At 36.2% G+C, this 24,521-nt stretch overlaps 1 protein-coding gene across 6 annotated transcripts in view; it reads left to right on the plus strand.

Annotated features, from left to right (window-relative positions):
• Nucleotides 1-24,521, plus strand: part of KLHL13 (kelch like family member 13) — a 203,595-nt gene that overhangs the window by 117,352 nt on the left and 61,722 nt on the right. Inside the window, exons 1-2 of one of the 6 annotated variants that reach the window (XM_017656621.3) lie at nucleotides 10,895-11,177; nucleotides 12,865-12,930. The exons of 2 other annotated variants lie outside the window; for them this stretch is intronic. In XM_017656621.3, coding sequence (XP_017512110.1) covers nucleotides 11,137-11,177; nucleotides 12,865-12,930 — 107 coding nt within the window. In that variant the 5' untranslated portion in view covers nucleotides 10,895-11,136. Of the gene's footprint in view, nucleotides 1-10,894; nucleotides 11,178-12,864; nucleotides 12,931-21,913; nucleotides 22,368-22,658; nucleotides 22,972-24,521 lie in introns of those variants that run through there. 3 more of the 6 variants (XM_017656622.3, XM_017656624.3, XM_073227617.1) reach the window with 3 other exon arrangements.

The following is a 24,521-nucleotide window of genomic DNA, read 5'->3' on the forward strand; positions in this document are numbered from 1 at the left end:
AATAAAACAGTTATATAAATACATAGAACTATTAGATGGAGCAGAACATGCTGGGTGCTAACATAGGGATTATGGGAGTCCTAATGATTATAATTTAATTGTGGCCTGAGGATTTGTGGTTGAGTTCCAAGGAGAGCCACCTGATCTTGAAGAATCTAAGCCGCCATTTGTTAAATTGCTGTGACACAAATGGGCCTTGTGCTAAGCACTTTACATATATTATCATATTTTATCTTTACATTTATTCTCAAATAATTTTGTCTTAGCCTTATTTTCAGAATATTTGGCCTGAGGACAGATTTTTGTTGATTTTCTAAAAAATTGAAATCCCCTCATGTGTGCACGGTCTGTGGCAATGAAAGTTTTCAAGATAGGAAATACTAGTTTTTATGCAGCTTTTCAGGTATATTCTATTTTTGTGTATACCCACAGATAGCTGCATGTGAAAAATTGGTTAAATGCTTTCACCTTAGATCAAGAGTAGATCGGAAGATTCTCTATGATGATCTCCATATTGAAAAAGGGAAATTATTTTTTTTTAAATTGCCCTCTCCCATTTGTCAGTTGATAGTGTGTCAGTGGGTGTGGGACCTGCTGGGCAGTGACATGGCTGACTACAGGAAGAAATGTAGCACACTCTTAAATTAGAGATGGATGCTCTTTGAACACAGAGTGATCTGTAGATCACAGGATGAGTGCATCTCCCAGTGGAAGATGTTGCAAAGTACAAGTGACTGTGTCCTCAAAGCACTTGTCTTCACAGTTTGGATTCTGCAAGACGCCCACCACAGATACTTCACCTTTCTCTTAAGAAGTCAAGAGATCTAAGTCTTCAGGTTTATTAGAAAGCCCTTCTTCAGTTTTAAATTTCATTGTGATGAGCTCTGTACTTTTGACTTGTCAGTTTGAAGGCAAGATGGGAACCTCCGGTTTGCTTGGCACACGAAATATGTGAGCATAGCATGTGCAGCTTTAAAAAATAGCTCCTAATAGATGGGTGTTTTCTGAAGAATAAAGGCTCCTGGCAGTACCCAGGCTTACACTTTCAATTTGAGTGGTTTTCTTATTTGTCTTAATGCTTATTGGAAAAAAAAATGAAAAAGCCTAGTGTGTCACACTTGTAGTTTCATGGATATTGTTGCTGAAGTCAAGATTAGAGCAGGTTAAAATATCCCATCCAGACCAGCTGCATACTGGGTACAGTGCTCAGGCATGCCCAAGAATGTGTGTCTGCAGTCTTTTTAGGGAGAGCAAAACCTGTCATCTGTAATATGGTAACCTTTAAATATACAAAGTATTTATAGTATATGTAATTGTGAATTGGAATCAGTCCTGTGCTCTATTTTTTGTTTAGTTTTTCTCTTCTTGTTCAATTAACATGGATCAGTGGATAAAGTGGAATTTTTAAAATGTAAAGGTGCCAGACTGTCATGGAAATGCTAATATGCAGGCATGATTTTGATGAAGTCAGTCATGTATCTTCAGATATGAAGACCTAATTTAGTGATTCCATGAGCCATCTGTTTTTGATGAAAAGGACCAACTTGAAAGAAAACAACCATCACACAAATATGATGGAAATTATTTGAAATTTGCATTTTCATAAGCACGATGAGAATGAATTTCTATCTTTACATGTCATATGTTTGGAAACACACATTCTTCCAATCTCATGTGTTATTTTGAAACACACAGAGTGCTGTAGAAAACCTACCCCAGAGGTCTCTCAAAAAGTTAGACATAGAGCTACTGTATGACCCAGAAATTCCACTCCTGAATTGAAAACAGGTACTCAAACAGTATATGTGCGTACATGTTCGCAGCAGCACTACTCACCAGAGGCAAAAGGTAGAAGCCACTCAAATGTCCATGAGTGGACGAATGAGTAAACAAATCATGATCTATACCTACAATGATATATTTAGCCATAAACAGGATTTGGCATGGTGGATTCTGGGCTAGAAGACAGTGATACACTACATTGTGGATGAACCTCCAAAACATTATGCCCGGTGAAAGAAGCTTGGCACAAAGGATCACTTAGTGTATTATTCCATTTATGTGAAATAGCAAAACAGATAAATCCATAGAGACAGAATGCATGTTGGAGGTTTCCAGGGCCTGTGTAGAGGGGAGAGTAAAGAGCAACTGCTAAATGGATATGGGTTTTTATTTTGTGGTGATGAAATTATTTTGGGAAAAGGTAGAGGTAGTGGTTGCCCAACATTAGGAATTCACTAAGGGCCACTGAATTCTTCAATTTAAAATTGTTAGTTTTACATGAATTTCACTTCAATAGGAAGAAAAAAACCCTACCCCACAGTGTGGTGAGTATGGCACTGTGTGGGGAATAAGATGATGTGTTAGGTTGTATATAAGCATTTCTTGTTTTAGGAGTTATCTATCTGTTTTTATAGTTGCTTTTCCATTATAGTAAGTTACAGCAGTTTACCATTTGCAGTACTAAGTGGAAAGTTTTCCTTTTAAGATAAAGGTAAATTTGAAAGGGTTGATTTAAAGAAAATGAATAAATAATGAAGGTAGTACTGAGATATGGCAGATGAAGGTTAATTCACACATGACTGAAGAATAGAAAACTAAGAAATGCTATAGTCTACGTTCAAGCCAATTAATTTTTATTGAGTACACAATGGGTCCTAGCTGCTGTTCATCTAAGGTGAATGAGATGCCTTGGATACTTTCACCCTAATAAAGGAAGTAAGCCATATCTATAAATACTCTAGGAAGAGGCTGAATGTGCCAAGTTCTAAAACTGAGAACAGACAGACTAAGGTCAAGACTAGGTACCTGTTGGATTACAAGTACCATTGAAGAAAATACTAGAATATATAGGGAGAAAATGTACTGAAAAATTTGTTTTTGACATTGGAAACAAGGAGCAGAAGTAATTAATAAATGCAACAGACAGTGTAGTCAAGTTCCATATACTGTGGCCCTTTCTGCCTCTACCTTTTTCTCTCTCATAAACTTTGCAGTCATCCTGGGCTCCCCCCTCCCTAACAACCTCATATTTAAAGATAATGTACTGTAGGACTTAAGTAGTGCAAAACTCTGGAGCAAGACTACCTGGGATCAAATTCCAGTTCCCATATTTATTCACTGTATAACTTGAGTCACGTCTTTTGATTTTTCTATGCCTTAGTTTCTCTTCTGTAAAGTGGGGATATTAATACATTGAGGTCATAGTAAAGATTAAATGAGTTGATCATTAAATGAGTAAAGCATTTATAACACTGCTGGGCACATGGGAAGTCATCAACAAATGTTAGCCATTATCACCATCTCCAGTCAGTAAGTCCTGTCCATTCTGTCTCCTAAAAATCTTTCGAATATCCCTCACTACTACTGCTTTAGTTTATGACTTTATGTTGTCATGATTATAACTGTGCCTTAACTATTTTGCCTCTGCCTTTCCCCACCATCCCCTCTGTCTCACCTGACTGCCTGATATATTCCTGCTTGTTCTTAAACACTCAGCTCAGGTGTCATGTCTGAAACTTTCCCTGAAAATGTCCTGACCTAGCCCAGTTGAGGCTGTCCATGAGCATTCCTACCAACTTGAGCAAAACTCCACTGTAGTGACTTGCCTGTAGGATTGTAACTGTACTTGATATTCCCTGGGGGCTGTGACCACCTTGAGGGCTGGGGAACTGGGCTTACATGGTTCCGAATGTACATAACACTTGTTACAAAGTAGGTGCTTATTAATTGTTTAGGTGGATGAATGGCTTCTGCTTGGAGAAAGTTACCTTACAGTCTTCATTTCAGAATTTGAGGTGATCCCAGATATGGCTGAAGAAGAACAATGTGTAGTAAGTCCTACATGAGTTCAGAAAAGAGGGAATTTGGTGAGTGTTAGAGAAATCAAATTAGGCGTCAAAAAGGAAGAGCTTAATTTGGGACTTAAGAACCAGCAGAACTTAGGTGAACAGAGGAGTGGCCCCAGTCTAGGCAGGGGGAATGTTTTATGAGTTGAATGGATTGTGACAGAAAAAAACATCTAACATCTCAAAACAGAGAAGAGACCAGCCTAACTAGGGTATGTGTGTGTGTGTGTGTGTGTGTGTAGGGGTCAGAAGGTGTATGTTGAAAAATACAAGTAGTTTCCAACCCAACAACGGCATGTATTCTAAAGGTTTATTTACAAATCATTTGTTTGTACATGGTACCTCATATACATGATAGTGAGGTTTCTAGCCAAGCACAAAATGTTGTATTTAACGTACATATATAGCTGATATATCCCATGATAGTACTATCCTGAGCTCCAGGGCTTGGTGGGGTGGGTTAGGAAAGGCATGGTGGATTCTGGGCTAGAAGACATTGAGTAATAGAGGAAGCTGAGCTTCTTTTTCTCCTATGACCCTTTCTACACCCTTTCCTGTATCTCAGTTTCTCTTTCTCTCCCTCTAGATGTAGTTTCTCTACCCCTAGCCCCACCCACCAGCTTCCTTCAAATAGCACCCCACCCAAGATTGCAAGGATTCCAAAAGGCTCTATCTCCCTGGCAGCCTTTTCCATTCCCTGAGGGCAACAGCTCTTTGCTTTTTGAAGAAACTTGACTGAACTAATTCACACCAACAGGAGAATAGCCGAGTCATCCTGGCAGCTGTACTTATAATTTTTAAAAGGCTTCTTTTTTAGCTTAAATGAACCTGTAATTGCTAGATTTCCTGGCAGTAGTACACAGCAAACAATGAGGTGGACGTTGGGAAAGCTAAGGTGCAAGCATTGGAGAGCAAGTTTGTTGGATTGAGCTGGCATTGTAGAAGATATTTTGGGTCAGGGAAAGCCTTTGCTAATTTCCCTTCCCACTCTGCCTCCCTCCCCCATATCGTTTTTATATGTTCCCCTCTTTAAATCCACAGAAACTGTAAGCTGCATTTTCTTTTCTTTTTTATTATAGCTCCCATGGCAGTTCTGGGTAAAGGAGTTCTGTGTTTTCCAATTGTGTGTAAATCTGGGACAGCCTATAATGAGAAATGAAGTTGAATAAACAAGGTGGTGCTGGGGATGAGGCCCTTGCAAGTGGAGTCGACAAATATATCCACACAAGAAATGGAGTCATAGAAGGCTTTGACTAGAAGATTGAGATGATAAAAGCAATAAGGAAGGCACAATTAATTCTAAATTTTTTATTAAAAATGATGGGGTGTGAAGTTCATGCTTGGCTTTTGCATGACTGGTTAATACAGAATCCTATTTTTTGCTCCTTTTTTTTTTTCCTTTGTTCTGGAACTTCTTCCTTTAACTCTTAGTTGTCCATCTCCCTAGCTGCCTGATTATCTCTGTGGCTTCCCAGTCAATCTTGTCTTTAGGACTGAGAATCTTAGAGGCTTTATGACTCTTGTATTTCCAGCCAGCGTGTAGGGACTTATACGCTACGTTTCTATATCTCAGCAACAAAATTCAAGTCCAGTATTAGCAAAACACAGCTCTCTTTTATAAGACCACCTTACTTTTGTGTAAATAAAAAGCTCCAGCCTTTCTAACCATACCCAAGAACACTCCCTAAGATAGTGGTTAATGATCTGCATCAGTTGGCCCTCACAGTTGGAGGAGCCTCCCTCCCCTCTCCCTATTCTCTATTTTGAATCGACTCTTCCCTATGGGGAACCCCAATGTCTTTTATTTTTTATAGTTTTCATTATATTAATATACTTGCTCTTTCTTCCCTGTTCACTTGCACAAAGGCAGAAACCAGGAAATGGGGTAAGAAAGGGATTTGAGATATTTCCTGAGGCCTAAATTATAGTTCTCATAGTAGAATAGAAGATTTATCAGTCTTTAATCAAATATGCATATTTTCTCTATTTTGGATGTTACTAGGGCTTGTTAGCATTGGGCTCTCCTGTGCTTTATTTGTGTATTTTACTCTTGTCTGTTCACCGTACCATTTGTGTTACTAGGTATTGGTGATGTGCAGTGGCTTGCTTGATTGAATTCACAATTTTATTTTTTTGTTCAATCTAGTGGAGCAGTTATTGTCAAAATTGGATTTTGCAGTTTACTCTTTCATCATCACTGGTTACAATAATTTAATAGGTTCAAATAGTCCAAACAATATGCTTTTTATCCTTCTGAGTTAGCAGTCTGTAGAAATGATTGTTTTTAGGAGATGGTGTTTTTTATTTCAGTGTTCATTGGTCTAGATGGTGACAAACTGGTGAAACACATTTCTTCCGTTTCTAGCTTTGCGCCTTACTATCATGACTTAGACAAATGATAATTGGCATTTCCCTTCCGTATTCCTAAGCATTTCCTTTGCTCAGTTCAGTTCAGCCATTCACTTACTGAGCTGTTCACCCCTCCATCCATCCAAGCTCTGAGTTAGGTATAGTAAAACCATGAGGAAGGCCCACCTGCAACTCTCAGGAGTTTATGAGTCTAGTTTATAGAAACAATTATTATCCAAAATGACAGGAGCTATAATATTCAAAGTGCCATGGGAACTTAGAATACCTAGCCCTGGAGTCCACTAAGAGATGTGAAGGGAGGGTTCATGGAAGAAGATATGCTTGGACACTTAAGTATGTCTAGAAATTTGCTTCGTACACAGGAGGGCAGGGAATCTCAAGTGTAGAGGATGTCATATGCCAAACTGCTGAGGCATGAGAGAATATGGCACAGAGGAGATCTCTGCCAAGAAATTGCTCATTGAGGGATAAAACAAAGCTCTGTGAATTGGCATTGGGATGAATTTATGGCATAGGTATAGGTTGATCATTCTGCAACTTTAATCATATAGCATACTATGTGAAGCTAAGAGGTCTTCTGTGACCCATTCTTCCCTTCCTCTGGCCTTTTACTTCCTCATGATCATTGTGAGAAGAACTTTCTCCCTTTTCAGTGGTGTTGAGAGTCGTATTTGTGGGGTTTTTTTCCCTAAAGCAAATACAGAGGTGAGTAGTAAACACTGAATTAGGTGTCAGGGGACCTGGATTCTTGTTTTCCAGTTCTCTCAGCAGCTTTGTCCTTTGAGCCAAGTTATTTAGTAACTGCTTCTTCACTGGTGAAATGGGAATGTTAACACCTGCATTGCCTACTTTAGGGCCACAGTGAAAATGAACATGAGACTTTTACAGATTAAAAGGTATAATAAACTTTCTTACTTGAAATTCTTCTATCACCTGACACTTCAAGCAAGTAAAATACTTCATGGAGTATCTGAGATAGGAAAATTAGATTGAAAAGTAGTCGATAAGTAGAAATATTCTTACTTCCTCATTAAGTCCATATGCCTGCCCTTCTGTTTGTGGAATGTCATTTAGCTTGTTTCTTGGTTTCCAAACATGGTACAAATTCCTTTTTTTCTCAGTGCTCTGTCATGTGTATCTTAGTCCCTTTTAGATTCGCACTATGACTATTAAATAGTAATTGATCTAAGAGTTAGGTTAGTGAAATATGAGTTGCTGTATTTCATAGTCAACCTTGAATAGTTGATATCCATTAGGCAGTTTGACGTAAGTATAAATTACCATCAATCATTTGTAGTGGTATGATCTGAGTTTTGTTAACATTTTAGGGATATGTAAGAGGGTTATGATTCATTCAGGTAGGAATGGGAGGTTATGAAACTGGCCTTTTATTTCCTTTGCCATCTTTCCTAATCCAATAATAGTACAGGAAGAGTTTTCAGTAGCAGGAAAAGGCACTTCCATTCATTTTCTCCCCTTTGACCCCACCTTTCCCATTAGATTGAGTGGTAATAAAACTGGAATGTGATAATTCACCTGAAATAGTAACTTCTGGGCTGTAGGAATATAACCAATTGCTTCCCGTATAAATACCCCTGACCATCCCTTCTTTAGGTCCGTGGTTCCAAAAGTCTGTCATCCAAGGATATTTCTGTACAACAGAAAACTATGAAATACTTAACTCATCCTGCTCTGAGCCATCTTACATACACCAGAAGAAAGGAGAGGTACCGCTGTGGATGAGATCACATGATATGCTATTTTAAATAAAATGTAAGTGAATTATTTATACTAGATTAATAGAGACCCTGTTATCAAAATCACTAATAAAATAAAAGGCTTACTGTAGACGATCAGGAGGTAGTTCTTCCCCTCTTTTCTCCTTTTACAGTGAACTAGGACTAGTTCATGTGAATTTGGATAAGTACCTATTCTGGTTCAAAGTATAATATAAAATGATTGTTGCTTCTTTTCTGCCAGGCCTGAGGGAAGTACTCTGGCAATTGTTCTCTTTTCCATAAAACTAAATGAGGAAATGGTCTGACTTTTCTCTTTGTTTTAAAATCTGTGGTACCATTGATACATAGTTCAAAAAATTCTTCTGAACACCCAGTAGATTAAAACATTTTTATGTCCCCTAAGTACTGCCCATTTTTGAAGATTTCCTGTAAAAAGTGTGGCACATATCCAAAGTCATGTTCTCCATTTTCTTCCTGTATTTGAATTTTTTCCTTACAAGTTAGTGAAAAGGAAAGTGGTCAGTTTTTGCCCTCAAGAAAAAAGAAAGGTGTGGACAGCTTTTATCTGAGACATTTTTAAGTCATTGAGAGAATATTTTCAAGCATTAACAGCTTTTTGAATTATTGGCTCTTAACCCCCTTTAACACATAATGACTGAATAAGATGAAAAGATTTTTTTATTGTCTCCGTACAAGCAAGCACCATGGTTTTTGCATCATTGCATAACTCTAAGAGATTATGCATGCATAAAAAGGATGAGACAAAACAAAGTTTTAAATGCCAACATCAGTGAAAGCTTGTTTGGGTATGTGACACTGTGCATAATGGGGTGTGGTTCCACGGGGAGAGGACACTGAATATTTATATTTCAGGACACGTTTCTCTGGTGAAGCTCTGTGTCCTACATTAATCTCCCAGCTAACAGTATTATCCCTTTTTTAACACACCCCTTTCTTACACTTGCATTTTCTCCCTTAAAACCTCATGATATTCTAAATCTTTTGGATCCAATCCCCGGCCTTCACTCTCCCATCTCTTCTGTGGTTTTCATGAATCTTTTTGTTTACTGTATGGAACTTTAGGTGAATTCTCTTAGTTTACTGCAAGTAGTAAAAGATAATCACAAGTCCCCCTCATCTCCACCTTACAGCTCTTCTTTTCCAAAGATACAGCTCCAGCATTTAGCTCTTCTGTTGGTATCCTGTTCTCATCAATTCTCTGAAATTTTCAAACTGGAGCTGTGATATTTACAACCAACAATGTTATATAGTAATGCAAAATTGCTGCCCAGTACAGATCTAGTTCTCTCCACAATTCATACCCTTTCCCTTTTGGTCTTGGGAATGGTGAAGGCAATTACTGAGATTAATGAGTGCTGTCAAGTCTGGGAAGGTGAGTTTTCTTAGGCCACTTACCCTCAGGCTCTGACTTTTGCCTTAGTGTCATCTCCTCACTATCTTCGTTCACTTTATAGGCAAAGGGTCAAGAAGGTTTCTTGAGCAATGTGTGCTAAACATAAGGAAAAATGCATGGTCTCTGTAATGGAGGAACATTTATCAACTGTAGACTCAAATCATCATGAAAGACATCACAGAAAATAATAGAATTTCAGCTGGATCCAAGAGGATGGATTGAGTTCAGAAAAGTGGAAAGGGGAAGAGATTTCATGTAGGAGGACCTCTGGAGCAAAGGGCTCTCAAAGAACAAAGCAAGCTTGTGAGATGGAGAATGGGAAGTTGGTGTTAGGGGATCCTATGACAGTGAACTGCAAGACTCGGTTCGCCAGCTTGTGGTGAGTTCTCACTGCTGAGAGCACAGTGGCTTGATTAATTCCTTGAGTGATCCTCTCATTCACCAGATGGCTTCTCAGACCTCTCAGGATAATATCCAAACCTTTTCACTAGCACGTGAAGTCTTTTGTGATGTGTTTTCTGTACCTTAAAATCCACTCCCCTCAACCCTCTGTACCCTGAACTCCTTCCCATCATATAGAAAACATTCCCAGTCCTCCCATTATGTTGTACTCCTTCCAGTCTCTGTGTGTCTGCACAGACTATTTCTGCTAGAGTCTACCGGGTGAGTTCTTCAGCCTCAGTTGTAACATGATCTTCACTGTTCTTCTACTGTAGAGTCCTGGGCATATACTACTAAAGCCTCTACACCATATTTTGTGCTGTCAGACTACATGTTTACTTCCCTCACTCAAGTAGGAGCTTCCTGAGAGGAAAAGAGTGTGTCTTGTTCACCTTTACATCCATATTACCTAGCAGAGGACCTACCTGGCATATAGCAAATTCTAACAAATACTTGTTGAATAAAATACTTATTAAATGCTTAATTTATATCACTATTGTATTTTAAGAGAGTCATCTAGAAGCAGTGTGATTGATAGATTGAAGATGGGAGATACAAAGAGACTAGTTCTATGTATTTTTTGAAGTAACTCATTTGTTAAACAAACAGTAGGGGTTTGATACCTGGAAATTGATAAAGAATAAAGGATAAGACTTAATGACTTGCTGCTAGGGGAACAAAAGAGGAAAGAGTTAAAGGTAATAAAGATTTAAGGTAATATGACAAATAACAGGACAATGACCCTTAAAAAATAAGGTTACTTTCTGATAGGTAGTGACTGCGCTAGAGGGGGTAAGGATTTAATAATACAGGTAACTGTTGAAGCACTGTGTTGTGTATTTGAAACCAACATAAGGTTGTATATCAAGGATACTTTGATAAAAAAATAAAAAAGCAAATAAATAAAATGAAAAAAAATAAGGTTACTTTTAGGTGAACGTGTTTTTTTCAAAGTCGGATCTCCTGGTGTTAGTATTTGCCTCCATTTCTATGCTAAAGATGAACTTGGTTACTGTTCAGTTTACTGCAACTAAGCTCAAGATTCATGTGGTTCTGATCTTCATATCTGATCAGGACTAAAGATATGAAACATAAATAGTTCAAACCTGCTAACTACCATTTCCTATCAAGAGAAGGTGTGCCGTGCATAGGTTTTTGAATATATAAAGCCTTTTTCTGCTTTTGTGAGCTACAACTGAAGTGTTATACCAGACAGATGCACTGGGGTGCGCTACTATGTAGCAGAGCCTAGCTGTGCATCACTGCTCTCAACTTTAAAACTCCAGAGAATTTGATGAGAGAGGGATCCACAAGAACATGACAAATGATGAGAGTTCAAACCTTAAGAGAAAAATGGGCTTATTGGTAAGAGACCTTTCTTTTCCTTTATTTACTGCTGTTCTTTATTCATTAAAATAGTAAGCCTGTTGTTTTCATATGTGACTGTGAAGCGGTGTACAAAAATCAATTTCATATATACTGTAGAATTCAGGAGACATATTGGTAACCATGCAAAAATCACAGGAAGCATGTATAAAGCTTGATTTTAAAAAAATAATCACTAAGGAAATGTTACTTTATTTCAGACTTTGCTGTAGATTTATTTATATGGCTAGCTTAAATGTAATACAGGCTAAGAAATACATATATATTTTAAAAGTTAAAATAAAGAATATTGACTTGTGTAGAGATGCATAATTTCACTCAGTTGCCAGAAGGTGGCACACCAGATTCTTTGTAAATACACAAAGGAAAGAATAATATTAATAAGAATATAAAATAAGCTTTATTTAAAGATACTTTCATGTATTTTTAAGCAAAAACAATATCATTGTTATTTGCTTGGGGAGGCTTAGTTCTAAAACATAACAAATATTAATTTAACCCATTGTAGCTTATGATTCAAAAAATACAATTTTTTGTGTATAGTATTTTAAAAGTAGACTTCAAAATGGTATTGCCATTAAGGAGTTGCTGTTTTGAATTTTTCATTCTAAAAGAGAGACCAAGTACTTGCTATCTACCTTTTGCATAAGAAATCCTTTGATTTAGGATAACATTTTGGGTAAGGTCTCTGCCAAGGTCCCTCTAAAGATACTATTATACTCTGACTTTGTAGTTATGACTTCAGTAATCCAATAGTGCTTGTGAGATGAACCGAGGAAAAGCCAAGACTGTTTTGAATCAAAAGTTAGATACGGGTAATGCTTTGTAATGTTTACTTTCTGTAAGCTAATAACAATCTAAATATAAATACATTAATTTTGTGTTAGAGCGCCTCAAATCACCTGCCAGCTTACTTTAATTTTTTAAGCGAGTTGACTCTTGACAGCATTTACTGCAGTGTTTCTGTAGTTTTCTCTGTTTGTAAAATTGCAACCCTGAGGCAACAGCAGAGTATGTCTGTCTGTTCATCATTGCCTTTTGTATTAGCCAAAAGGGGTTAGATACATGACAGAACTTCACGAAAACAAAATCTTCTGGTTACTAGACAGTACATCTATTTACATGTTTTTATTAATTAAAAGCAGTATGAAAATAAGAAAATTGGTAGGAAATGAACCTAGAAGAACATTGGCCATCTGTTCTCTGAAAGCTTGTAATGTGTGTCATTTGCTTTCAGGTTTTTATGGCAAAACAGTATATCAGCAAAGAATTGAACTTTAGGTTTCAAAAGCTAGAAAATAACAAAGCATTCCTAGTCTGAGGATATATTTACTGGAAAAGTGTTTCCTTTCCTGGTGTCCAAATTTGGCAAGTTTCAGTCTTTTAGATCAGCTGCCAATAGATGTTGCCTTTCATGTAATCTTTATTCCAAACTTTCTGAAACATTAAGAGAGCTTCTAAAAACAAATAGAATTTTATGGCTTTCTAGTTAAGTTTTTTAAAGTTGATTTACCTATTTAGAAATTGTTCTGTGTGGTCTTCACTGGATTTACAAGTGTGGTTTATTGGTTTTCAGCTAAAATATTTGCAGTGTATGCTTTGAAAATTTTGAACTGAATACAAGAAAGCCACAATTAACCAGATTTTTTTTGCACTCCACTTTCAGGAGACGGAGGCAATTGTCTTTAAAACAAGCTGATTTCAAGGATATATTCAAAAAGTCAACCTCAGGGTATGTCCAAGGGTCTGCATTTTCCTCTATCATTTTGTCAATGAGAACCTATTTTCATAAAAAAGACCCTGAGATACTAGAAGACATTCAGTCATCAAGGAAACTTCAAATAATGTCTAGGGTACTGTGTTTGGTAAGACAACAACAAAAAGATAAATTATTCCTTTAAAATGATGGCATACATCATTGTATCATGCTTTCTGTTTTCCAGCATGCTTTCACAAACACAAGTTCAGTTGATTTTCATAATATTGCTGTGAGTCCGGCAAGAAAAGTGGCATCTTCCCTATTGTATGGATAAGGGAAGACAACACCAGAGGTCACAAGGCTAATTAGTGGCAGAGCTGCAACCGGGCCACACATGGCTTGCTCGGGTCTCTTCTGCATCCTTCCTCACTGAAAAAGTTTGAAATGAGTTTTTAACTTTTACCATGCATCGCACAGTCAACATAATTTATACTACCCTTGTTTCTTAATGGCTGCACTTCACAATTTGCCACTTTGCGTGTGTCTATTTGTCCGCCTCTGAGCCTGTCATCCACCTGGAGACCTTACTTTCAGATTCTCCCATACCTAGGGGGATTGGGAATGAGGGACAGCAAGAAAATGGCTGTGGGCAGTGCTGACTGACAACTAGTGGTGAGCGGCCAGTGTTGGTACGTTCAGGAAGGCCAAGGACTGAGAGAAAACAGAAGCTCACTAGAGCTGGGGTTATCTTGAGTGGGGGTTAGCAATTTCTCCAAGTTAAGCAGACAAGGCATAAAAATCAGTTGGACTACTTGTTTAATATACAGAGTATTGGGCCTCACCTCCAGACACACTGACTTTTTAAATATTCACCCCAGATGATTCTTACTCATACTAAAGTTTGAGAGCATCTGCCTTCAAGTTGGAGGACTTTTCTCTTGGTATATGTATTGGAGTATAAAGAAAAAGAGCCACTTTTCTCTCAGTAGCATCCATGTTCCATGTCACAGCATATGGGGGTGGGAGTCAGGCCAGAGGGTGGAATGGCAGATATCCCTTGCACACATTGTTGCATCATCTGAGGCATATCACAGTAGCTATTGTGTATTACCCCATGAGGTATTTTTTAAAAGTCTTGTGTCTGTTTTAGACTTGAAGAAGGTAACAGAAAGATTTCTACCAAAATACTAAACTAATTAAGCTTTGATATTTTAAGAGTTTAACCTCTCCCCGTTTTAAATTTCAGTGACTTTAAAAGAATTGGCCGGAAAACTAGGCTATCCTGGGTTCTGGATGATCGTTAAGGCTCTATAGTAGCAATATATTTACACTTACTCATGTTTCATATGTGAATATGCAGTCTGCCTGATTAGACTGTAAGGATTTGTGGCCAAGGAACATTGGTTCTTTTGTAAATTCAAAACATCTAGCAAAGTCATAAATTCTTAGTACTAAATGATGATTGAACTAATTCAGCATGCACCTCCTCCTTACAGGTTTTGGGCTAGGCATAATTGATTGATTTTGGTATTTGTGAAGTTCAAGGAGTCTATCATACACTGTTAGTAATGGCTAATGTACTAAGGAGACCTCAGTTTAAACAAATGCATTTTAGCTGACAAATGCAAAAACATGGTCCTAATTAATCAATTTGCTAATGCTCGTTTCCTGTTTATAGTTTAAGCCCCATCTTGCTGTCTCTTCTCCCTTTTGGGAATACGCGTTGTTCTATGCTTTATACATCTGAATCTCAAAAATTGGTAATTCTGAAATCCCTAAACATAAATATTTCATTTACTAACTGAGCAGTATCATAGGAACTTAAACAAAATGGCCAGACTCTGTAGTGGAAGACTCATAAAAATGTTCAACAGTTTCTCTGATTTAGATCAAGCTGAATAAGGAATGAATTAATAAATATATGCTAGTTAAAGGGGGGATATACTCAAGTGTCATGTAGCTTCAGAATTCCATGAGAAATAACTGATTATTTAAAACATGTATTTGATTTTGAAGACATGCAGTAGTTCTGAACTTACTGGTTGAAGTACACAGGCTTAGAAAGGCAGTCAAGAAACCCAAACAGGGTTAACTAGAAGATCAACTGTGCTTTTTATTCTATCATATCAAAATCGCATTTACTTTAGTTAGTAATGGAACATGAGATGAAGGAAAACAAATGATTTTCCCCCATTGGACAACCATTGTATTCAAGTAATGAAGTTAGAACCCTAAAATAATACCACGTTTAGTTTGTAACACATAAACACTTTATATAACATGAGTTAATGATGTCTTACAGCATAGGGTTTTCATTGAATTGCTAAATATGTTTTTCAAGCATAGCAACTTTAAATTGCAAACTTTTTGGCTAGCTTCTATAATTTAGACTTAACCACCATATATTTGGCATCTCTCAGTATAAATGTTTCTGTATCCCCCTCAGTTTTTTTTTTAGAAAAATCTGTCTAACTCAAAATCACCCAAGAGAAGAATTCTAAATCAGAAACTGAGAAGGATGTCAAAATAGTCATGAAAATAGATGTATCGAACTGGTTGCTAAGTCTTTTGGATACCACCATAGTAGGCAAATACTGTGACTTATGAACTACATGTTTATGAAAGCTTCTGAGTCCCATGTTGTGGCAGTGGATCACAAGGTTAAAGTTTGAAATTGTCTTTTTGGAATTTAATATTTTTTCATTCATTATGCAGTTGTAAATTTTTTAGCCAACAATAGTTTCTTTAGATACGTGTTTAGATACATGTTTAAAGAAACAATAGTTTCTTTAGATACATGTATAGAAAGTTTAAAGTTTTAATGGTTAGGCCTGGGAAATGGTAAAAGCAATGTAAAGGGAGTTTTTTCATGGAAAATTTAAGTAGTGCTGTATGTTCTTAATGAGTCATCATTAGGATTAGCTTTCCATGAAGGTGTTTGCCGCTGGTTAGCAAAACATTATTGTGATAACTCTATAAGTATTTGAAACCAAGATATACAAATACTCATGGGGAGGAAGAGATAGACAACTAGGTAATCGTCTCGATCTCATTTTTAGCTATAGCATTTATGGTACAGATGTGAATGCTTCAGTGACTCTTTGGGTAAAAGGATATAAATATAATTTAAAAAATGCTATTATTTCATTAATTTTTAATTGGAATGTTAAGGAAAATGTCTTACATATTACTTTAAAGGTCTTTTGGTAACTCAGATTTTTATAAAAGTATGGGTATATCTGAAAGAATGTAGAACATTGCAAATATTGGCTTTCATTATCTGGCATGCCTTTTGAGATTAGGTATGTGATAGGCTTATTATTGAAAAGTTTTTCAAACATCATAGATAAAAATTATTAGAAATTGTTTACTCTTATCAAAATAGTTCAGGATTTATAAAAATTAAGGCTGTAATTTGTTTATTATGTTGTCTTCACATAGCTTTTATAAATTTGCTTCTATATTTGATGCTAAAATTAAAACAAAATAGCAAAATTCTTTGAAGAGCTTTAAATGAATATAGGTTTTTGTCAGTAGAGCCATAATTTTAACTTTTCTTTCAGTAACACTGTACATTTTAAATGTCTTTTAATATCAGTAAGTTTGCACATGTAATATACAAATACATCAGAAAATCTAGCAATGGTTTGATTATTTTCTTTCCCCAAGGTAATTTAAGGAGATACTTAGGAAGTTGCTGGAAGTTGACTAAACCGATTAATTATCATTATTTGAGATGATTTTCTTCAATATACACTATTTTTAACAAGATAATATATAATTTAATTTTTTTCATTTTAAAGACTACACCCTAAAATTATCAAATTAATAAATGAATACCCTTTTTATCTGAACTCTGCTTTTAGTAATAGTAGAATCAATAACATTTTAAAACCTTCTAGCATATATCCTGGCATCAATATACTCTTATTTAATTACTCCTCTGTTTATAAACTTCTCTTTCAATTTTCTCAACAGATATTTATTGAATGCTTTCCAATGTGCCAGGAATAGTGCTCAATTAGGAAGATACAAAGATTTAGGGATTGCTTCATGGGGGAGCAGGAATTTGGAGAGGGCATTGCAGGCAGATGAACTAGCATGGCCGGAACACAGGGTGTGGTAATAGCATGACCTCTTATTGGAGCACTGGATACATTATCCTTGTTTGATGATGAAAAATTGTCTTTCTAAATTGCTTTCTTCAAACAATTTATAAATGGTAGTGAAAATCAGGTATATAGATAGTATATATTTTTAAATCATCTATTTCTGCCTCCACCACTCCCAACACATACAAACACTTTGATTTGGAGTTTAAGGCATTGTTTTAATAGATGGGAATAGAATACTTAAGAATTAATTTAGTTGATGACTTTCAAAGATATACAAAGACTTAGTTGGGCATATGGATTTAGGAATCATATATGAATGAAGCACTCAAGGGTGCCAAAAAAAAAGCTATAAACAATATAGATGCTATACAAAACAAAAGGAAGAAGGAAAGGCAAGAATTTCTGGATTACCCACTCATTATAATCCTTTTTTCAGATGTCATGAGAGAGTAAGGGCAGTCAGAATCTGTGGGTCACTGGATACCCAACAACTGAATCTTATCTGCTCAGTTCCTCTGGATCTTTGCCCTTCTACCCCAACTCCTATCTTCCCTGCAAACTTAATTCATCTAACTCCCAATTATAAAAGGTGATACATAAATATAGGATATCACTGCCATTCTGGCTTTCCATTCTCTCTCCAGCCAATCATTACCCTCCTCAGTTTGGTCCCCTTACCTATTGTTGCCTGTCTTACCAGCTTACCAGCCCCTCTTTTTGCTGTTCTGTACCCATTTCCTCCCAAAAGTTAGTACCCTTCTTATCCTTAGGAAATGTTAAAGATGGGAAGAATGCTTCCCTTCACATTACTTACGCCATCATGGAGGAATCCTCTGGCATATACGCACATGTGCATGAGTATGTGCCTACACAACAGTTGTGTTTTTCTACTTCTTTGTATTCTGAAGGAGAGAAGCACTATTTGATCCAAGGCATAGTCATAGATATAAATTTGTGGAACTATAAGGATCCACACAGTTCTGTTGTGGAAACTGACATGTGAGAAGGTGCTTATAAAAGATGAAATGATGACTTTCCAATGTAGTTGTCTTTGAGAAACATCTGGGATTTTCCATTTTGATCTTAGCAAAGCTATATATATGAGTTTCTTGTAAGAAAATTTTAATTATTTGATATTCAATTTCCTGAAACAAAAAAGCAGACACACACACACAAGTATATATAATCATTCATGCAAACAGTTCTATTTCCTGTAATAAGGAGCCCTGAATGTAGTAAGAATTTGCTCTGTTGTCCAGAAGTTAATTTTTTGTGGACTTTAAAGGGTTTAACAGCCATACTTGGTTGTCATCCAAGTACTTTTATTGACTGATTGAACATAACAGAGCACATAATTGGCATGATCTGCAGTCTTATGCGAGCAGCACAAATAACATGGATATTCCAGATTAATCTGAAGAGACATTTTCAGGATTGAAGAGAAGATTACACAGTGCCTGCTCACATGAACTGCAGTTAATGCTATTAGTCTTTAGTTGTACCTACCACAGAATTAACCAAAACTTGGAGGAAAAAGGTAGGTCAGTTCTTAGGGAATATTGGGAAAATATGGAGAGAGGTCAGAAACGTGACATATTTAGTCAACTCATTCAGTTAAGTGGTGGTACTGGAGACAAATTATAGCAGTCAGTTGGTAAGTGAGTTAAATTTTCCCATAAAGTTATTTAGAAACATTTACATTAAGGAATAAATTAGACTTGTAGCTGTATATTTCACTTTTCTTCCATACTATGACTGGTTTACTTTTTGCTTACCTTTTCCTCCCTCACCATTTTTAAACATCTTTTGGAATTCAGATTTTGCAAATGGTCTTTTTGCACACTTTCATATTTTTGGTATTTCACTCCCACTTCTGTCTTTGACAGTGTGTATAGTTGGAAGAGTACATAGCTCTTTGTAGTTATTGTGTCTTTAGAATACATTGAGACATTTACAGAATGTGCTTCACTTCATAGAGAAGCACACATCCTATGGAATGGTCTCATTGAGAAGGAGGGACAGTAGGGATTCTAGACTGGCAGAAACTTGGTTTCTAGTTCCATTTCTGCTGCTGCCTAGCAGTGTGACATCAGACAAGTTAACTTCTCTGAGCTTCAGTTTTTTTGTCTATACAATGAGAGTGCTGAGCAAGATGATTTGTAAGAATCCTAAAAGTTATAAAAATCTTCTTTCTACGTTGGGAACCAGGGAATTCTGTGCCGTAAGATTTGACTCTTTTTGTAGCCCTGAACAAGTCCCAGCATTGTCCCTTTTTATTATATCTCTGAAATACACATTTCACAGGTATTTTTAAGTGAATCGTTAATGTTTATAAAATGCTTTGAAGAACTTTTGTGTGTGTTGTCGTTCTGTTCTGTTTTATGCAGTTGTCCATAATAGAAATCTAGCGTTCTGTAAATGAAATCAGTGTTTTCTATGCTGTGAACAAGAGTTTTTGACATTTCCCAATCTAAATATTAAAGTAGTGGGACACCGAGCCTGCATAAAAGTACATTTAAAATACATGTTTAATCACTTTCTTCCTTTCACTCTGTAGGTGAAAACATTTTTAGTTCCAGAATGTAATGGTAATTACAATCCATAGTTGCTACTGGAGTCGCCATCAGGGTAGTAAAATCTAATTTGGGCTCTGCTTATCTGTCTGAAGTTTATTTTTAAACAATGTATGAGGAATGGTGTTGTTAAGCAAATTAATAGTGTAAAGTATATTTCATGAACTGTATTTCTGCTTAGAGGATTATTGTTAAAGCCTTTGGCATATTAGTTGTTTGCTCATAAGAGATAATTGCAAATGATTTCTAGCAATTTATTAAAGCAAAATAATGGAATATGAATAAATGTTCTTTATCAGATGTAAAGCTTTTAGGGTTTTGGAGTCTTTAAGAGTACCGAGGGTGGGATGGAGGAAAGCAGCCTTATTTTCTTTTCACTTTGATCAAACACTACAATTGTTGGAGGGCCACAAAAACAGGTTCTAAACATTAAGTCTCAGAAAAATCTAGACTGAAGTTGAGATTGATCATTTGGTGGTATTGGTTGATTTCTTTAGAGCCTAATGAGATTAGACAAACAATTTGTTGGCTTTTTGAATCAGTTGATTGTTCACAGAGGAATAATAACCTGAAAATCTTTGCAGTAAAGTGATCTTCACCTATTTGTGAGGGTTACCCTCTTCAAAATTTGGAAAACTCTATATTCACCCTATTCCTACTCATAAATGTTGAGCAGTCTTTATAGACTGTTCAAAACACTTCACTACCATGTTTTTACCTAATTTGGAGGGACTTTGTTCTAGAAGTTATATTTATAATTACTGCTTTGTAAGATTTTCATAAATTGGAAAGTGGTTGAATTTCCTTTCTAAAACATCACTCCTTGCTACATACAGGTTAATTTGTAGCCCTTTTATGTTCTACAATTTTAAATGTTTGCGAATGCTTCAGGTTTTTGGGATGGGACATTCCAAACTTGTTTGTTGAGTGTGTGTGTGCTTCCTTCTTGAGGTTTCCAGCAAATTACCACTGCGTTTTGTACTTGGGACCTTTTTGCCCCATAACCACTAAGAATTATTATACAAAGCCTTCTAATGTAAAATATTGATTATGGTTTATTTGTGTTAGTGGCACTTTTAAAACCTTTTAAACTATATATTTGGCCAATAAGGTATTGACAAATATTCCTTTCTCTGATTCCTTTGAAGATTTCCATGAGACAGTTTTGTGTATTGGTGCTCAAAAGAGTTGGAAATATAGTTTAACCCTTTAAGTTACTTGATTGGGATTTTTCAGCATATTTGTACATGAAAGTTGGAATAAAAATCATTGAGATAGTGGTGGCTGACATCTATTTAATATTTAATAAAGTTTATGCATTACCATTTAGTGTTTCAAAATAAGCTTTCTCTCTCCATATATGTATGTATGAATGTGTATATGTATATACTGCATATACATATATTTGGGCTTCATAGGAAAGGACTTTTTGCCTGAATATTGATGTGCATCTTAAAAGAAGGTACTTGTGATTCCTTAGCTGATTTCATGCTCTATTTCTGGTATATTAAATTATATCCTTTGGAATATTTAAAAGTAGTTTCTTTCTACAGAAACATTCAACTGTGCTTTTTAAATACAAATGAGAAAACCTCTTAAGGGACTAAATCTCAATCTTTTGAAAAGTAGGAATAATTTGGGAAGAGTATCTGAAAGCAAAATACTTAAATTGGAAGCACAAGTTTATTGTTTGCATGCAAACCAGAAAGTAAATATGAGTTTTTTGTCAGTAGTGTGATTTTTAAAAAAGTTAGTGGCTTTCCTGTCAATGGCTGTCTTAACATTGCACTGGTGAAGATGGGTAATTCTGTTTTTAGGTAGAAGCAGAAGGATGCCATGAAGGTAGATACCTAGTGATGGCAACTTGCCTATATCAGAAGTAAAATTCTTCAGCCTGTAAAGAGTTCAGCATAATACTAGTTTATCCTATTTTCAGTTCTTAGAATTGTATAGAAAATGTGTGAGTTTGGTGCTTTAAACAGAAACTAAAACACCCAGTCACTTTCGGAGCACTTATGATGCTATTTTCTAGCAGTATTTTAGAACAGTACAGATGAGCCCTGTATTTGCCATTGTTTTCGTGAAATACTTCAAGCTGCCTTTGACAGCAGCTTTAATTTTGAACCTCCCTTTCAGTCACTAACCCCAAGAGGTAATCCGACCGCTGCTGAGCTTTGGAATGGTCCCTGCTGGACACCTGCTTGGCCAGTAGCATTGGTCTCTCCTCTAGGCAAATTGTGAGCTGTTTGGGGGTGGGAGGAGGAGGGCGGGAGGAACGGGAGGGGAAAGGGGGAGACAAGAAGGGGAGGGCAGCATTGAATTAGATTGTTGATAGCGTCCCTCCGAGACTGCTATTAAGAGCACGCTCCTCTGTACTTCTCTGCTGCAGAAGACAAGAGTGATATTGGTGTTACTACGGCGTGTTGTAAATGTATGAGATTTTGCTCATCCCGGCTTGGAAATAAGAATAGGGAAAGGAGAACAACTTGAATAAGAAGCTACTAGAAGAGCGTGCAGAGTTCTGCAGCAGTTTATATTTATTCTTACATTTTGCCTTCTTCTAATGGGAAAACAGAGACTGGCATTTTTTAAACGGGCTTTTCCCATAATGGCATTCTTGTATTGTGTGGCCAGAGCTTGCACAAGAGGAAAGGAGGCTGCCGAATTTAGTCACTGATCTCTATTAACGGTGGCCTAAGGCTATGCTGAGGTTTATATCCCATTTGTATTGTTGCAGCTCAAAAGAAGAATGTTCAGAGGATGACAAGTGTATTCTGAGTAGGTATGTCGTTTCATTTTCATATGAAACCCATCTACTTTTTTTTCCCTGCTACTACTGGTCAGAAATCAGGTTAATAGGCGCAGAATATAGTACAGTGCTGCAGTATCCCTGTTAAGGTAGAAGAATGGTAATGTAAGCTTAAAACCAAACCAAACAAAAAAGCAAAACCCTAGCCGCTTTTATTAAATAAAGCTGCATTGTGTGGTATGCACAGTGCAGTCCTAAAAAAAAAATACTGCAGTCAACGCTTTCCTAACGAGGTGGCACTATTGTTGAGTGAGAATGGTAGAATCATCGTATTGCTTTAGGGGACAGGAGGATTGAAAGGAGGTATCTTGCAGCCCTATTGTACAGATTGGAAGCATCGGTTTAAGGGCACTAGCAGAATCGCTTGCTTGTTCTCCGTGGCAGCCGCTGCTGTGTCAGTACAGTGTGGAATGGAAGTCCTCGTTGGTAGTCTGTTATGGAAACGCTGTTTACTGTTATTGTAGTACCGTGGTGACAACATGCCATTGAAATGGAAAACGAGCTCTCCTGCTATCTGGAAATTCCCAGTTCCTGTGCTTAAAACATCCAGGTCAACTCCACTTTCTCCAGCATACATGTAAGTGAGAGAAAATAGGATCTTAAAGTGGGATTTCATTCATGAATCAACCTTGTGGTAAAAGGGGGTAAAAATCCCAAAGAGCAACATCCCCAAACCCAAACCCACAAGATTAAAAACCTCAGACTTGCTTACATTTAAATTTATTGGCATGCCCACATTTTACCATTGTTTTATTTTCCTAGGAGTTTATGTTTATTCTCATTTAATGTGCTTGATTCTAATCTAATTAATAATATGAAAGTCTGAAGGAATACCTAAGGAATTACATAATGATAAAGTTTAATCTTTTACACTGGTTGGATTTATTTGAATTTCTGTATATCCAAAATAACTTAAGATGACTTCTTTTGTGTAGCAGCACAAAAACAGCTGATGATTGATCTTGGTGTTATGTTAAATATGGAAATGCTTTCTATAATTTTTTGATGAGTTTGAAACATTCAGAGTTAACACATTGATCAGAAAATGAATCTTTTAATCAAGACTTTTATTCTTGAGTTGTGTATGAATATTAATAAGTTTGATGTTTTATCTTTCCCAGTTTTATAATTTAAGTTCTGAAATGTAAGTTCAAATGCATGCAAATTATAGTTCTGTGAATAGTTATTTATACACATGAAGTTGAACAGCGTATATTATACAAATGTCTATTTTAGAAATTTATTTTAAGTAAATACATACTGAAATATACTGGGAAGTCTTTCTAGAATTCCTAGAGTTCTAGAGAGTGTTGCTTGAAAAACAAAATCCAGGAGATAAAATAAAATATTCTTTTGAAGTATTATCTGTGATCCATTTTTTGGTGGAGGAAGGGGTGAGGGAAAGCCAGACCTTTTTAATTTTAATTTTTTAAATATTTGTATAAGAAAAGCTTTTGAGTAAAAGTCTATTTTAACTGTGAATATTCTCTTTAAAATATTTTGCAATAGGAAAGGTGTGGAAAATTCTTCCTGCTTTAGGTTAATTGTGTGCTTAGAAATATCGTGAGTTGCCATTTTACACTTTGTTTTTGTTTTATATGAGGTTCAGATGCACAGTGGTATCTGTCTGGTTCTTTGAAAGGCTTTTAGCTGCTGAGGAAGTGTACTTGTGCTCTCAGTCCAAAGGAAGCAATTCCCTGGACAGCTCTGAAAAATGGAGACATTTCAGAGTTAAATCTTGTCATCATTTCATTCATTTCATTTTCATACTATTCTTCACATTCCTTCTTAGAGATGCTTCAGGTTATTTTATCTGTCTGGGTATTAAACTCTTTTTCCTTTAAAGTTTAAAATTTAAGCTATATTTATAAGAAAAGAAAAAGAGGTCAGCTATATTTCTTTCTCAAAAGCTATATTTGTGAAAAGCACGAATTAATGGAGGGGACAAGTTAGTGGAGCACCTTGAAATAATTTGAAGAAACGAGATGTGCCTGTTGACTTTATGAATCTTAGCTGGTGAGACACGAGCAAAGATTTACCAAAAGCAACTTTATCATCAACACAAAACCAAACCTAATACACACCCCAAACTAAAATCACTAGGTTACAATTAATAATGGTTACTAA

The sequence above is a fragment of the Manis javanica genome, chromosome X (assembly GCF_040802235.1).
Source record: "Manis javanica isolate MJ-LG chromosome X, MJ_LKY, whole genome shotgun sequence".
Lineage (NCBI taxonomy): Eukaryota > Metazoa > Chordata > Mammalia > Pholidota > Manidae > Manis > Manis javanica.